This window comes from Cheilinus undulatus, linkage group 8, assembly GCF_018320785.1.
Source record: "Cheilinus undulatus linkage group 8, ASM1832078v1, whole genome shotgun sequence".
Lineage (NCBI taxonomy): Eukaryota > Metazoa > Chordata > Actinopteri > Labriformes > Labridae > Cheilinus > Cheilinus undulatus.
This window is the reverse complement of record NC_054872.1, coordinates 47315707-47333790: the sequence shown is the minus strand read 5'-3', so window position 1 is coordinate 47333790 and position 18084 is coordinate 47315707. Positions and strand designations below refer to the sequence as shown.

The 18084-nt window shown below is 38.6% G+C and overlaps 1 protein-coding gene across 8 annotated transcripts in view; it reads left to right on the top strand.

The window, feature by feature from the left end:
* sema6e (sema domain, transmembrane domain (TM), and cytoplasmic domain, (semaphorin) 6E) overlaps window positions 1-18084 on the top strand; it is a 355217-nt gene that overhangs the window by 226699 nt on the left and 110434 nt on the right. For all 8 annotated transcript variants that reach the window (XM_041793576.1, XM_041793570.1, XM_041793577.1 and 5 more), the window contains 2 exons: window positions 8703-8759; window positions 9125-9226. In XM_041793576.1, the coding sequence (XP_041649510.1) occupies window positions 8703-8759; window positions 9125-9226 (159 nt within the window). The remainder of the gene's footprint in view (window positions 1-8702; window positions 8760-9124; window positions 9227-18084) is intronic.

The window sequence follows — 18084 nt, the reverse complement described above, 5'->3', positions numbered from 1 at the left end:
AAAATGGTGGAAAAGGTGGTGAAGTTGGATTTTAAAACTAGCAGAAATGGGTTAAAAAAGGCAAAAATTAGATAAAAATTTCAAAAATGGGCATATAAAGTGGTAAAAGGGAGTTCAAATGTGGCTGAAATGGCTTCAAATTGGCAAAAATAAGTGGAAATTTGTTGAAATGGGATGAAAAATTGATATGAACTGGCAAAAAAGGGTCAACTGAGGAAGGAAAAATAGGCAGATATTGGTTAAACTAGCAAAAATAGGCATATCAAATGGTGAAATGTGGTTAAAATGGGGGGAAAAAAGTTTAGATATCAAAAGTGTTAAAAAGGGGTTAATAGCAATAATGGATCAACAGAGGCAACATTAAGCTCAAGTGGTAAGAACTGGTTTAAAAGTGGCAAAAACAGGCAGGAAAAAAGTGGTGAAAAGACTTTAAAACTCACAAAAATAGGTGTTAGATGGTTAAAATGTGTTAAATTGGTGGGAAAAAATAATGAAAAGGGGTTTAAAAATGACTATTTTAAATTTATTTATTTATTTATCTGGAAAGGGGCAGTATACATTAATCAACATTTAAACAAATGTAAATGTACCCGAGTTAGCCTCGAGGCTAATTTTCATCGGAAGTCCTTTTGCCAGATGTTAAAAGGCATTGCAGAATAAAATATGCAACAGTAAAATAAGTAATAATAATATGAACAATTACGGCGTGATTCACAGAAAAAAAAAAAACAAAAACAATCATTATATCACAAAAGCAATGGTACAGTTAACGCTATGATTAGCCACAATTGGTGTGAAGTTGCAACAGTGTAATCAAAAAAATATTCTTAGTGTTTTTAGGGCATCTGGAGACCCCCTCTCAGTGTCTCATTGTTGCTCCCGACCCCAAGGTTGAGAACCACTGGTTTACATGAATCACAAACTCAGTAACAGCATAGTTTATTGGATTAAGGTGCACAAACTGTTAGAAAAATGAGGATTTGTGTCCATTAACCTCTCTTTTGCCCCACTGGCAACGCCCACATCCTCAGTCTCAGATCACTTCCTTCCTGGTGCCTATTTAATAGTTAACTTAACATAACAGCTTATTGAAGCTGCTATTATTCCCTTTATAATAGGATGCATTACCAAGGAAACATGAAATAACTGTAAAGGAATTAGAGGTAGACGGATTATCAGCCTGGCTGACTATGGATACAGAATTTAGGCATTTAGCCGATTATTGGTACTGGCATTTTTTCTGACTGGTAATTGGTAAAATCAGTTAATACAAAGGTGAGCTTCTGTGGCTCCACTGCAAGGTGTGTCTTCCCCTCTAGCATTGTTTTCAGTCTCTACAGTCTCACCTAATGTTGCTCACATCACTAACCGAGAGCTGCACGGCGGTGCAGGGGTCAGCACTGTTTTAACTAATCAGTTTTAACTGATTTCATTGACAAAATACCAACATAACGGGCCTCGTTACATGACATGTTCTTGCCAAAAGATCTATGCATAACCATACATTACTACAACAGTGTAATAGTGCCATTTTAGAGATGGCGATAATGAGGATCTACTAATTTTGGAGAAAAAAACTCTACATTTTCAAGTTTAAACGATTGTAAATTTTTGAGAACAGAAAAGATTTCTTCCTTCTTTAAATGTTGTATACTTTGAATTTTTTAGAAGAGACATTTCTGTAAACTGGCTATCCAACCACTGTTTTTTAGTTTTGTTTCATGTAAATGTACAACTTTATAATGATGTAATTTCAAAAATCTTAAAATTTTCAAGTTTATGTCAAATTTATGTCAAATTTATGACCATTTTAACTCGAAAATTACATGTGTTTTCATGTACATTTCTGCTTTTTAAACTCTGAAATACTCAGTGTGAAATCTTGTAAATTGGCAACTTCATAATCTCAAAAATGTCATTTTTTTTTTCAAATAATGTCAACTGGTTTTTTTTGTTTGTTTGTTTGTTTTTTAATGAAATTGATCCTCTTTATTTTTTTAATCTTTGGGTGGCCCTAATTATACATTATGTCTAAATATGTTTTAAAGAATATATGCACATCTAATTTTGACAGTGTCTCTGCAGACAGAGCCCTGCACCCCCCCTTGAGATCTTTGGCACCCCCAGGGGTGCCTGGACCCCAGGTTGGGAATCAGTGCACCAACCTGCAAAGAGAATCGAAGGCGGGTGGTGTGAACACAGCTAATTTAGGCCACACTTGGCTAACCAATTGTACATCATTCACCTGCAGACTTTGTGGTCTTGCATTAAAAACCTGCACGCTACTCTGGGTATTCACTTGTGAACATCCCTATTTTCGAGTAAAAGTGCTGCGAGCACAGCTTCTACAAAAACAACCGATGCCTAGCGGGGTATATCAAACGCTGATCTGTGCCTATTTTGCATTGAAATGGTTACTTCCAGTGCAGAGTACTGCTGGAATGAAAGGACACAGGCCTTTATTCTAACTCCCAGCCTCTCTTACACTCCTTTGACAGGCCTGTTGGCTCCCTTTGATCCTTTAGTATTAATACCAACACTGATATTCTGGCTGATATTTGAACTTCAACCTGTTACCAATAAGGGATTTTGAAAGTTAGGGCTCTTTGAAGTCTAAACAGCAGTTTTGTTCGTGTTTTTCAAAAACCAAACTGTGTTTTTGCAGGGGAAAAAAATCACTTGAAAAGTTCGTATCTCATTAATTCCCCTTCCTATCCATTTCCCTGCCTTTTCACTCAAGTAGTGAGCAATCTCTCCTCAGACATATATCCAATACAAGTGGAGCCGGGCTCTCACAGCTTTTGAAGTGGCACGCTCCTTCCTATCTGAATCTCATTTGTCAAACATGATTGCTCTTAAATAAAATCGCTCCAAGGTCTGGGGTTTTGTTTGCTTGTATTTAGATTAATGCTAAACACGGATATTCACTCTGATAAGGCCGCCACTCCATGTCAACGAGATCTAAAACATTGATTTGGATGTAGACTGTGGCACAAAGGAAAGGGAACTTCAGAGAGCTGTGATGGTTGTACATTTTTTATGTATTTTCTATGAAAACCTAGATATTGAATGTTTGTTTTTGATGCATTTTTTAGCAGCCAAACTTCTACCGCCTCCAGGGTGACAGCGAGAACTGATAGCAGAATAAAAGTCTTTAATGGTTTTCCTATCACATCCCCGCTCTCCTTTTCCTGCTATCCATGTGAGCTCGATCAGTAGTCTGTGGCTGAGTCATATCACCAAGAAATGGTGCGTTTCTTCATCACAGATCCCTTCATTTTTATACCAGCTCTTCATTTTTCACCCCGGCCACTCTTTCATATTCTCCCCTTCGCTGGCTTCAAGGGCCTGGGTGGCCATAAGTAATTATTAGTAAACTAAATCGAGCATGGACAGGCCAGGACCTATTAGCATAATGCTGACTCCTACTGAATGGTGTCAGATCCTCACAAAGTCGGACCAGAGGAGTTCCATGCATGGGCCCATACAGAGATGTGTTAACTTTAATATCAGAGATGACCCACAGTGAGTCACGTACATTTTTATGGATGGTAACAATTTTTAGATTGAAAATGACAGCTAAAGCTCAGTATTTCTGTTGATTACTCTCTTTTTAAGACAAAACTAAGAAATAGTTGTTCTCAAAATCTATCAGGTTTTTCCAGTGGCTGAGAGGTTTGTTTTTTCTTTACTAGGAAGACTGAAATTTTGTTTAATGTAACTCGTAAATTCATTATTTTATGGACCTGACTTTCCTCCTTAGGGATCGACAAAGGTTTATTTTTTTCTTATTCACAATGATTTCCTTTAAAACTGTTAAGACATCAAGAACCATTCAATAAAAGTTTTAACTTAAAGGAATAGCTAAGTATTTCTCATCTAGATTTTATGATGTCAACCCTAAGTTTGTCAGCCACAAGAGATGGAGGTCAGCATGGCCCCTTTAAATGCACAGTATGTAAATAAGATTAGACATCACAACTGACTTAGTTTGCAAGGTTCAAGTGTGTGATGTTTTTCCAATTCAGATAAAAAAAAATCTGAAAATAACAGACCCAGTGTATGAAAACCTTGATGTGATACATAGTGCAAACTTCCTGTGCAAAATTCTTACGCTCCCCTTCCTCTTGTACGAAGTTAGCTTTCTTTTCATACTTCTTTATCTCCCCCTCAAACTTTTTAGTATTTCCTTTTAGCCCCCTTTTTGTTTTTGTTTTGTTTATGTGTCCAACTTTTCCACAGTGATGACATTTTTAATTGGCAAACCTGCAGTCTTTGGCTAGCTGGTCTTCTCCACCGCATCTGTAGCATTTTCTAATATCCGGCTTGGGCTTTGGTCTTGTGTCGCCGGCCTTGCTCACCGATACCGCCATCCTGTTCCATTTACCAGGTTCTTTCATGCCATAGAAATCTACAAGATCTGTTTTCTGCCTCCACTGCTTATGTGGACTTAAGTGTCAGCCTGCTCTTCAAAAGCAGCTTCTGCTGTATCCTGTCGTCATTTATGGCACAGATCAAAAGATCTTTCATTTTCAACAAATCACTTAAGTCACAGTCCTGCGCCAGCTTTCTCAGTTCTGCCACATTATCAACCACAGTTTGCATATTACTCTGGCGTCCTCTGTTGGTGCTAAGATGCTATGACATTCTACAGTCACTTTTTAACAAAGGGGAATTCCCTAAATAATGACATCTTAGGATCTTATTGAAAATCTGTACATATTCATGATTTCTTTTATGGTACCATTTTTGAACCAGAACACCTAAGAAGGCAAATAGCAGAGAATAATCCTCGTCCATCACAATAAAGCAGCATGAATACAGCAGCAGAACAGCAGCTTCAAGTAGCAGCTCCTGCTTGTTTGGGTAGCAGTTTTGGACATAACACACGTATTAAGCACTGCGTTAGTGCATCACAAACTGTATGTGTTCCTCCACCTGTGATGGGTTTCTTATGGCATACTGGCATCTCCCATGGCTGGTTAACATACTTTTTGCAAGTATCTACGACCACAAATCAAACATATCAGACTACCCCTGTAGAAAAAATGTAAGTTTGGACTGGCCCCACCTTCACTGCACTGCCAGAATTTATTCATGTGTATCAATCTGCTGCTGAAAATAGTCCCTGTCAAATGCATTATTTACTTCTGTTGGAATGAAGTGCTAAAATCATCCAGCTGGTCAGGTAATCACTGAGATTTTCTTAGAAATAAAACTCAATATTTAAGGCATGTTTTTAAAAAGGATGAGACTGAGAGGATTGGGCATGAATGTCAGAGAAACTAGAGGAAAAACAGAAGATATTTATAGAGGTTTTAATGGAACTGCACCATTTCTTCTTTTTGATTTTAAATAACATAATCTTATGTATTTATGAATTTGAAATTAGCAATGTTTGTTTTTCAGACTCGTATGTGTAAAGAAAGAAGGAAGCCCTCAATGACAGGGATTTAAAGTTTCTTTTTTGGCCTACTCTTGGATTGCTTTCAGCTGTTTTCAGTAGTTCGTGATTTGACTCCTGGACTGAAGGTTTTGTGATAAAATAGAAAATCAGCCCTGACAACAAGAGAACGAAGAGGCCTGTGGCACAAATTGTGTTTCAGGGACTTACGGTCCAAGCGGAGTGACCTCTCGGCTCCAATAAGGCTTCAAAATGTGTTATCCCGCAGGGTGGCTCATTGTAGGGGTGTAGTTTAGAACACCTTGAGTTGAATTTAAGGCCTTAACAGAAAAAAATGAACAATAAAAGTTTAAGTCTCTCTGGCTTTACTAAATAGCTTTCAGCATGACAGACATTTGATTTGGAGATGTCCTTGAAACCTGATCATTTTTTCCCCTTCAGTTTGGTGGGAGAAAAAAATCAGAGTTTGAAGTGAGGAAAAAAATTACTCTCAAAGGCTGAGAACTCCACACCTTTTTCCTATTTTCCTTTACATTGCTGTCAGAAATAAAGTTCAACAGAGAGTGATGTTAGAGGAAGGAAACTGTTCACTTCTCCAGTGAGCTGTCATTCAAACACATGAATGTGAGGGTGTTTCCATGTCAAAGGGGGTTATTTACCCCCTCTCCTCTCCTCCACTAGTCTGCCTTTACTTTGGTAACATTGTTCCATACCTGAGCACACTTCTGCATGTACAGACTTTGATAAGCTGGGTGGTGGTATTCACATATGGTTTACATATCTGCCAAGAAGAAGAATGAAGAAGCAACAGCCATGGAAAGAATTCAAAATGACATCTACTGCAAGCTACTGGATGTCTTTCTGAGTTTTAAAGGGATATTTTGGATTTTATAAGACACTTGGTAATAGATAAAACCAAAATAGACTCCATTCTTTCATTGCCCTTTTAAGGAGAGGGCATGCAAGGAAGCTAGGCTATAGACATGTACAGTTGCCACACATAATTTAGCTTATGTCAGGTCAAAACCAGCTGAAAATTAATGTTGACTTAAATATTTGCTATACAGAAATATTTTGTAAAGACCTACCAAAGCTAACATAGCTATGCTAGGTACAAAATTAGAATGACTGCATAAGCCAATTAAGCTGAGTTAGCTTTAGCAAACATAGCTAAAGCTTACATAGCTACATAAATAACTTGGATAGGTACCTTACATAGCTGCTTCATGAGATTAGCTTTACCTACATCAGTTATGTAAGCCAAGTAGCATATGTAGAAATAAGTTAGCCTTAGAAAAGCATGTAAAGCACTTTGTAAACAACTTTTTTGAAAAGTTCTATATAAATAGTTATTATTATTATCAGCAACGTGAACTTTAGGAAATGTAGCTAAAGCTACATGGATAATGCAGATATGTAGCTTACACAGCTGCATTGTGAGTTAAGCTTAAGCTACATTAGCTACATTATCTATGTAGCTCAGTTATCTAGTTAAGTACACCTTAGCAGCATGAGCTTTAGCAAACATAGATAATGATAACTTAGTTACATAGATGAGGTAGATGTATAACTCACATGGCTGCTTTGTGAGCTCTGTTTAGCTACATCAACTACATTAGGTATGTAGCTCAGTTATCTATAGCTTAGTAAGCCTTAGCAATGTGAGCTCTAGCAAATGTAGCTAAAGCTGACGTGAAGATAATGTGATACATAGCTTACATTGCTACTTTGTGAGCTTGGCTATTGCTACATCAGCTTTGTTAGCTATGCAGCTCAGTTATCCATAGCTAAGTTAGCCTTAGTAACATGAGCTCTAGCAAACATAGCTAAAGCTAACATAGCTGCGTAGATAAAGTAGATATATAGCTCATATTGCAGCTTTGTGAGCTTGACTGATATGTCAGTTACATTAGCTATGTAGCTCATGTAGCTATGTAGTTAAGTTAGCTTTGTAACATGAGCTTCAGCAACCATAGCTAAGGGCTTACTAGCAACGTAGATAATGGATATGTAACCTATATAGCTGCTTTGTGAGCTTAGCTCTAGCTATGTTAGCCACATATCAGTTTTCTATGTAGCTTATTCAGCTAATAGAGCCATGCAAGCTAAGCTTGCTTTGTTAGGATGTTTTCTTGAAAGACAGGCTTTTTCCTGTAATCAGACTGTTTTCTCAGCTTTATTGAACCTTTTTTTATCAGGTTTTACAGGTCAGGTTTTTAACATTTTAACTTTTGGTATCCTAATTCTTACTGTAACCCTAAACTGAAGTTTAATCAGATTTAATTTCAAAAGTTTTAGTGTGTTTTTCTGTTCTGAGATATACGGCATCTCGGATGAACGGTCTATGAGAGTGGCCATCAGAGATGAAAGTTCTGCAGCCAGATTGCCTTGGGCTACTTTAAGCAGATATGAGCCTGTTTTCTTCCTGTTTTAACCCATTCCCCACAGAGCAGGCAGCCATGTTTCAGAACATTTCAGAGCAGACATGTCATGTGCTTAAAGTCTCAGCAAACCCTTTGTTCATCCATAGCTGGTGCAGTAAGCTGTTGAAACTATGCGAGGATTTAGTGAAATTGTTTTGTTATAAAATAGAAACCAAAGAAAGCATTACGAGTTAAAGCTCTGACTGTGAGCACCGCTGCTGCTTCTAGAAATTTAGTGTAGATGTCTCTAAGTGAGACATCTCGTTCCTGTCCACCCATGTACTGTGTGGATCTGTCGACAAAAGAATCTCCTGAATGACTTGGAGCTGAACCAGGACTGTGCACAACCGGCAGCTTCCTCGAGGTATTTACGAGCTCTGAGAAAATATCGGCTCAGTAAATTATCCGACAGAGGAAGCGAGCACATTAAACCTTCAGCTGGCAGAGCTTGTTAACAAGCTGATGGATCTTTTTCCATAAGAGCCCACTGGGCGACAGAAGTGAGTGTTTGTGTATGAGAGGACGTAAGGTCACAGCTTTGGGCTGGGAGGTTAATTAAGGCTAATTAAGTCCTCACATGGTCGGTGAAGTGATGCAAACATCCTCTTGTATGAATTCTCGTATTTCCAGACATACATTGCAGAATGGTTTTATTTCTAAGGAGCCACTGTGTTGAGCTGCCCACGGACGAGCTGCTGCAGGCATTCCTGATATTTTTCTGTTTGTTTTTCCTCCACGACAGTTTATTGAAGTTAATGAGATTTGCATCACAGCTGTCTCGTAATAGCACTTGAACGATTGGGTGCAACAAAAGCTGGGATGGAGAGAAACAGCTTGTCTTTGAGCTGACAGTTGGCTGTCTGTTCGTTTTTCAGAAACTGACTTGGAAGACGAAGGATGTGGAGAAGTGCACTGTGAGAGGGAAAAACAGCGTGAGTATTATCTTGCAGACACATATGCATGCTCCTCTCTCTCTCTCTCTCTCTCTGGTTTTATTTCTCGCTCCTCTGGCTCTCCTCCTCTGCCTCTGCCTTCGTTTCCTGCTCAGTGAAGTTTTGTAATAAGCAAAGGTGTGCAGCTAGCTTATCAGAATCAGGGCTCACATCCATCAGGGGACGACAGACTGGGGCTTTTGGCACACTGTGTTCCTCCACAGAGCTGCAGTGAAACAACAAGAATCAGTCTGGGGATTATGATAATGGCTGTAAGACAGAGAGTACACCATCTACCTGCTGTACCCTGCTTTGATTCTGGTTCCTAACATACATTAACATCAGTCTTTATCCCCTCCTTACAGGACGAATGTTACAACTATATCAAAGTTCTGGTGCCTCGCAATGACGAGACGCTTTTTGCCTGTGGCACCAACGCCTTCAACCCCACCTGCCGTAACTATAAGGTAAGAAACGGCACCTCTGTGTCGGTCTGCTGGCCTCAATTACAGATAAGCGATCATAACACAGATATCATAAGATTATATTTGGCTCTGTCCTTGTGTGCCAGTTTCTCTTGGACATGATTATTTGGGTGCAAATGAAACCCTGCACAGCCTGTTTGGGAAACTTTCATCATCACAAATGCCTTGTTGTGCATTGCACATAAACACAGGTCACAGTGGATCAGATCATTTAATATTTAATGCCTAACTTTAGCACAAATAAGAAGGCATACTGTACACAAGATCTCGGTTGTATACTCCTCAATACAAACGAGGCAAACCTATTTTTCTCTGATTATGTGGATCTAGCCTCAGCTACTTGGTCAGTGTCATCCTGCTTGCTTCTAGAGCCTCACAATGAAAACAGTGCTACAGATTTTCATTATCATGTCACCTTTGCAAGAGCTAGGTCAGATTTAATTTTGAGTTTAGAAAGTTGAATGATGTAAGATAAACTTTTTAGAAGCAAACATACACTGCCTGGCCAAAAAAAAGTCGCCACCTGGATGTAACTAAACAAATAGGTACGAGCCTCCTATTGGATAATTACTGCATGGGCGATTATCTTTCAGCTGGCAACAAGTTATTTAACCCCAGCTGATGCAATGAGTAACGTCTCATTTCTTAAACAATGGATTTTTTCTTCCCTAATGGCACGGGCATATTCCAAGATGACAATGCCAGGATTCATCGGGCTCAAATTGTGAAAGAGTGGTTCAGGGAGCATGAAACATCATTTTCACACATGGATTGGCCACCACAGAGTCCAGACCTTAACCCCACTGAGAATCTTTAGGATGTGCTGGAGAAGGCTTTGTGCAGTGGTCAGACTCTCCCATCATCAATATTAAAATTAATGCAACACTGGATGGAAATAAATCTTGTGACATTGCAGAAGCTTATCGAAACAATGCCACAGTGAATGCATGCTGTAATCAAAGCTAAAGGCGGTCCAACGAAATATTAGAGTGTGTGACCTTTTTTTAGTGGCGACTTTTTCTTTTTGGCCATGCAGGCAGTGTATCTACAACAATAGAGATAACAGTGGACTTTTGGAAGAATCCCACTGTCTACCATCTATCATTGATACATGGACACAAGGAGACTGTGAGACAGTACACAGACCTGGGATGAAGAGCTGAGCTTTGAGCCTCAGGTGGACGCTGCCTATAATAAAGTCATCCAGATTATTATTAACCCCTTAAAGCCGGTTGTATCATATTTGATACATACTTTTATGATACCTCTATCTAATCAATATGATCAATAAATTACTAAAATATACTTCTAATTACAATCTGTCAAATAATAAAAATGCCCTCAAGTGGATTATCAGTTACCAAAAACACCTAATGTATCAAATGAGACACAAAAAATACATATATGTTAAATTTTATGGAAATTTTGATTTTTTTTAGATTTCAGTAGAAAGTGAAATAATCATTTCAGTCCCAAAAAATTAGAATTTTCTGGCTATAATTTGTGTTTTCAGGCTTCAAGGGGTTAAATCTATTCTTGCATTCTCTTTCATATTATTTAATGGTTCACTTATTTAAAAAAAAGGAATCAGGTTGGAGGGCTCAGTCAAAACTGCAAAACTAGCAGTTGATTAAAACTAACCATTCCCTTCATTTCTGCACCTACAGATAGCCACAGATATGCCTTTCTTCACTTCCAACTGCCATTTGCCTTTTGAATAGCTTATTGAAATATCTACTGCCATTGTTTTTCTTTTTTAAAACATTCGACATTTTCTTCTGTTCGTGAAATGGTTGGAAATAAATAATAATAAAGATATCTCGATCCTTCTCTCAAGCCTGGTCACAGCTAACGGTCACATTCTTTATCTATCGTGCAAAAAAACAAACAAAAAAAAAGAAAAGAAAAGAAAAAGAAGAAAATCAAATTAATAGGAAAATTAGATGTCAGTTTTGGTTATTTCAGAATACCTAACATCTATTTTACAGACATTTTTGATGCATGATCTGAAAAGGTGAAAAATTCACATGCATTTTTTGGTGAGTCTTAAAACAAATTAATTAACATATAAAAATATTTTATAAAATAAATACAAGAATGATTGTAAATTTTACTAAACATTACAAAACATAAGATTTGTCTTTTCTAAACTAATGATTGATGTTATTGACTTTTAAGAAGAAAGCCCTGCGGGGAGTTAGGGTCCCCTTGGGGATCACGAGACACTGAGAGGGGGTTAGTTTTTGCCTTAAACTAGAAACTTTAAATTATTTCAAACATATGCATACTATTAGTTAAATATATAATGTAGGCGTGTGTCATTTGGTAAGAATTATGCTGAAATAATGTTTAAAAGTAATGTTTAAAAAATCTGTGAAACGTGAACCTGCACATAGGCCCACCCACAGATTTGGCTGGACCCCTGATAAACGCAGAAAACAGGCTGCATGTGTGTTTTAGCGGTAGAATTGGTGCAAGCATCCTGAATAACATTTACTTCATTTTGGAGCTAAGATGTGTGTTAACTGTTAATGGGCTCTGATGTTTAAAGTGCTTATTTGTGCCACTTTTTAACCCCTTGTCCTGCACAATTTTGCCAGTGTTATTTGCCCCATTTCATCATTTTGGTGTAATGTGCACACATTTTTGCCTCTGTTGACCCAATTTTGCCACTTTACACCAATGTTGCCATGTTTTAAATTGTTTTCATCACTTTTGCCTACAATTTTAACACACATTTTTGCCACATTTTTGCCACCCATTTCTGCTACTTCTTAATCCCATTTTACCAACCTCTCTGCCCATTTTTGCCAATTTTAAACCAATCCTTGTAACTTGTGCCTATTGTTGCCTCTTTATTCCCATTTTTGCCACTTTTTTGCCCATTTTGCCAGTGTAAATACATTTCTGACACATTCTATTCAATTTCACCACAATTTCTGCCACTTTTAAGTCGATATTGCCACTTTTAACCCCTTCTACCTCTTTTTGTGCTGTTCTTTCTGCTTTAACCAATTTCTGTCCCTTTTCCCCTATTTTAATTATTTATTTTTTGCCACTTTTAACCAATTTCTGCTACTTTTAAAATCCCATTTCACTGCCTTTTCTTCCATTTTTACCATTTTTAATCCATTGTAATTCTGTTTTTAAGAAAAGGGATTTGTATCTTTTTTTATGGTTTAAGAGTGTTGCTTTGATAAGAGTGGTTATTATTCAGGTAATAATGTTAAATATAAGTATCACAGCTTTACTTTAAAGTGGACCATTATTTGGCTGACCTTATCCCCCCTTATGGTGGACCTTGACTGCACATGACTATTCTTGAATTTTCATGGCTGTGTTCAACCACCTTTAGATACAGTGGGGGTCCTTAGCCTCTGGCACCTTTATTTTGGGGGGCGCAGGCAGAAAATTTGAGAAGGTCTGAGTTAGATCACATGCATAACAAGATACAAACTACTTGATATTTTATATATATATATATATATTTTTTTTTTTTTCTTTTTTTTTTTTTTTTAATTTTTGGAAAGAGTAGGTGGTGTTTGGAGTGCTTTCATTCATGTGGTAGCGCTGGGTGGATATTTGGATTTTTAGCAAACCCCATAGTCATTTATTCGGCTGGCTAATGAACTGGGGTTTGTTGAGCAATAGTTGCAAATATATCTGAGGATTTGTTGAAGTAATAGTTAAATGAAGAAACATGAGTCTGGGGTGTGTGTAAGTTGCACCTCTTCCTACTTCTTTTCAGACACGGTTTTTATGTTGTTTTATTTTTTTGGATCAAAAGAAAGTCCCTCATTTATTCCAATGTAGTTCAACTCCCAGTGCAATGATACACTGTATATATTTTGCATCCAGAGCTGGAAAAAACAAATTTTTTTCAAATACTTTTGCAACGAGATTTTCAGTGAAAATGAAACATTAACACTGAAGCAAAAGTGGGTCATTCTAGGTAGAGTCCAGCTTTTTACAACTATGAAAGAAGTCTGACAGGCTACACTTGAGTTCATGTTTTCAATGATGATTTACCAAACAGCTGTTAGCTCAGACTGTAGGAACACATGTGAGAACACCTGGAAATGCTTTTAAATGCAACGACTGCTTCAAGTTTTATTATTCCACATGCATACTGTATGCCATGCTGACAAAGAAGAAGTCAGAACTCTAACAGAGCTACTTACTGGTCATATTTAGCATTTTCAACAGCAAATCGACTTTCAAACAGTCACAATCATCAGCAGGTCTGCTCTGAGCACACACTGTTCAGTGTGAGTGTTTACATAGCAGCGTTTCTCATGGCCAGGTGACTTTTGATGTTGGTGGAGTGTGACATCGGAGAGGCAGCAAACTGTTGACAGAACACAGAATGTGCTGATGAAGGCAATAATACAGCAAAAATCCATCTGATATGGAAACAACAGAGCTAAAGGAGTAGATGGAATGAGAGGAAGAAAGTGAGGGATTGAAGAGAGCGAGGGCAACCATAAGAGTCCATGCAAGGCTCTAAGCTGCACTCCGTCTCAGTGGTGATTTCATCATTTCAGTGAGGAATAACAGCGCAGAGAGCTGCTGCCTAACTGAAAGCATTAAACCTCATAAAACGCCACTGATAGCATTTGTTAAAGGATTCGCAGAAGTGAAGCTCATACATTTTGAAGTGTGTTGAATAAAACCCAACATGACGTTGTGCTGGAGCCTCAGAGGTGACATCACGGCTTTGGACGGTGATTCACAGCCAGCCGTTAAACACGGAGGAGGGAGTACAAGTCCTGCAGCACAGACTGTAAATCTGACAGGACGGGGGGGAGGATGAAATCCAGAGGGGCACTGAATAAGTCAAGACTCCACAATTCATGTTTTTTTTCCTCTTGACTGGGACCTCTGAACCTACCCAGAGGTCCAGTTCTACCTGGAACGTTACAAAATCACTCAGAGGTTTTCCAAGTAGAAAGGGATCAAGACAAGCATGTTGTTTCACTTAAGATAGAGAAAACAAAGCAGATCATCCATATTCTGCTCCTGATATTAAATAACCTCTAAATCTGTCATTAATTTTGGTTTGGCTTTGGCCCTTGGCATACAAAATAACAAAGCACTTAGTTCAAAGAATACTAAATACAAATAAGGGCAATTAATTGAGATTAATGTTAAAACAATAGAAAGAAAAACTCAAATTAACATGATAAATTGAATTTAAATGAACTGGCATTTAAACAAAACAACATCACTATGATTAAACAGTGTCTCATCCTGCTATAAAAGCCTTGCTAAAAGCAAATAGGATTATCCATAATGGAAACTTTGGTTTTTATTAGTTTAAAAAAGAGTTGTGTATTCTTGCAGTATTTTTTCAATGTGCATGAATACATGATTCCTGTTTTGCACACAATGATCTCATTTAAAGTCAATAAAATAAGGTTTAGTTTGAACATGATTGTTTTTTTAGACCCGTGGTTCTCAGCCTTTTTGAGTCGCAACCCCCAAGATAACATATTCCTCCCTCCGCCCCAGTATGGAAGGATACAGTGCTGTCCGTGGTGCTGAAACGGAGCAGGCAGACTGACAGAGCACCTGTGAAACTGACTCACTTCGGTTTCTTATTCTTCTCCCTTTAATTAAACTCTTGAAGACCCTGTAAAGTGAAAATGTATCTGTATTTACGTTTGTTGTATGACAGGTCACTGTGTTATGAACCCCTAAAGTCAGTGTTTAGTAGAGTCACCTTTGGTTGAAAACACAGCACTCAGTCTGTGTGGATAGGTGTTAATCAGAGCTGCTCATGTGGAGACTGCAATTTCATGTCCACACACAAATTCTCTATTGGATTCAGGTCCTAGCTTTGACTCGGCCACTCCAGAACTTTCACCTTGTTGTCTTTAAACCATTTCTATGGTGCTTTTACTTTCCTCTGAATTTTACTATATTTTGTTGCATTCATTTTGCCCTCTAACTTTGCAGGGCATGCTGCTGAGAAGCACGCCAACAGTATGATGCTGCCCCCACCGTGCTTAATAGTGGAGATCGTGTGTTTGTGGTGATGTACTGTGATGATACTGTGACCATTCGGTGAACTTTAGTCTAGATTTAATCTGAGTTTTCTCTTTTCCACTCTCATAAAGCTTTGACTGGTGAAGAACCTGGGCAAAAGTTGTCTGTAGAGTTTCTCCCATCTCAGCTGCTGAAGCTTGGAACTCCTTCAGAGTAGTCATAGGTGTCTTGGTGGCCTCTTTCACTAGTCTTCTTCTTGCACAGTTTGTGAAGACAGCCTGATCTAGGCGGATTTACACATTCCATTATTCCTTCCATTTCTTCATGATTGATTTAACTGAACTTTGGGGGATGTTAGGATGTTCAGAGCCTTTATAACTATTTTTGTATCCATCCCCTGACTTATACTTTTCAATAACCTTCTCTCTGAGTTGCTTGGAGTGTTCTTTTGTCTTCATGGTGTAATGGTAGCCAGGAAAACTGATTAACCAGAGACTGGACTTTCAAGACACAGGTGTCTTCATACTACAGTTACTTCAGACATACTCTCTGCACTAAGGTGATCCCCGTTTCACTGATAGTGAGACTACTAGCCCTGATTGGCTGGACCTCTGCTGAATTAGATCAGTCACCTTAAAGGGAGTGAATATTTATGCATGCATTTATTTTAAATTGCATATTTTTAATTGATTGACATTACTTCCTAGAAATCTGTTTTCACTTTGACATTAAAGAGGTTTTTTTGTCAAATATCCTAAATTATTTTAATCATGATTGAGTTATAAAATCAATGAAAGGGTGAAAATCCAGTGGGTTGAATACATTTTTATAGGCCCTGTACATGAGACATACTCCTAATAATAAATGTATAAACTAACAAGGGATGATCTGTAAATGTAGCTTGACTTTACTGTGCATATAAATGTACCAAGAGTGTAATATTTGACTGGAATGCTTTGTGAGAGTAAGCTGTGATTAGTTATAATTCAGACAGCAGACTGTAAGCTGACAACAGCTGAGCTGAATGGCTTCCATGTGCTGTATGAACTAGTACAAACCATCATTTGTTTACTTTGAGAACAATCTGCTGTCTATCTACTCTTTAGATTTTCTGTTTTCGGTTCAACAAAGGCCATAAAGAATTTTAAACCCTCCATTTTCTGTCCAAGGAAGGAGTTCAGGGATTCATCAATTCAAACAAAAGTAAATATACAATAATACTGAATTATTGCTCAGGTTAGTCTGGGGGTTTGGGGGTCAGCTAACTAAATACAGCCTCTCTGTAGAGCTGAACCTGAATCCTTTCCAGGATCAGATCATGTCTCAGGTGTCAGAGAAAACCTGCACAGTGTCATCACTCAGCTACAGAGGATGTCCAAAGGTTAGCTCACTGAGAAAGATTGATGCATAATGTCTGTCTGCCACTGACTCCCCATGGTAAAGAGCAGCTGATTTACACCAAACACCAACTTCAAAAACAACCTTTCTCAGCCTCCAGCTGGTCCCCCACCCCCCTTCTCTCCCCCCAACTATGGAAAAAAAGATACAAGAGATGAGTATCCAGGCAGCTGTGGAGAGAGGAGGGAGGTGTAAATCATATCAGAGAATCTGTCTGTGGGACTCCACGGGAAATCTGTGGAGGACGGGTGTGGGGGGTGAGTGAATGGCGTCTCTGTGTTTGTGTGGGCTGGTCAAAGACATGAATGGATCCCCAGCCATGAACACAGCTTCACTGACCAGACTGCTGAGACAGCTGGTCTGGAGACAACAGAGAGGCTGTCTTCAACATGCGTTAGAGATGCAACAAAACCTCGAAGCGTCAGATCCATCTGTTTTCATCTGTCTTCATACCACATCGTTACGCTGTGGTAACGATCCCCCAGTCCAAACAATCTGACTTCTCAGCTCATCTAATTTTCTCATTAAACAAACTGTTGTTCCACTTCAGATCATGTTGCTCTGCAGGACAGAAGTTTAGTCAATACTCTTAAATTATAATTAGAATCAAAGCACAGTTTAATTTCATTTCAAGAGCAATGCTTTTGAATACAGAAAATAGACTAAGGGTGGCAAAGCTTTAGATGATTTTAAGTTTAAGGCAACTTTAAAAATGTGGGGACCACAAACCAAAAGTCACATACATACATGCATGTATGTGTGCATATATTTAAACATAACATACATACATGTATGCATATACACATGCATACAGAATCTTAATGTTGTAGTCATCCTCCGCGGCATCTCTACAGTAACGGTGGCGGTGGACAGTCTGGTTGACCTGAAGGGTTACAGAGTCTCGAGTACCAAGTACATCCAGCTCCAGTTCTTGAAGCTGGTAGTCCTCCTCTGGATATCAGAAGTAGCCTGAAGCAGAGCCGACCTGCTGTAAACCACGTGGACCCGTCCCTTGTCCTTCAGCTCCTGAGCACCTCTCTCCAGAGGCTCAATAAAGTACTCATCTGAGTCAGTGCGGATCATTCCAGCCAGTCCGTCACAGTTGTTAATGGCAACTGCTACCCCGGGGACGTCTGTGCATAAATGCATTTATGTTTGCATCTAAGATCCAAGGTTTTTATTAAATACATTTCAGTGATTGAAATTTGGGTTGTTATTTCCTAATCATCATGGTGATTGTGGATCCTGAGGCTAGCTTGGTATATTGGTCACCTAGTACCAATACACCTTTAGAGCACAGACAACAGCCATCGAGTCCATGTTTGTAAATGGTGAGGGCATGGAAGTTGTAGAGCAGTTCACCTACCTTGGCAGCGTAATCCATCAGTTCCGCTGACTGTGAGGCTGCAGCAGTCTTGGCCTTGCTCATGGTGCAATGGGTTTGCTGAGCAAGA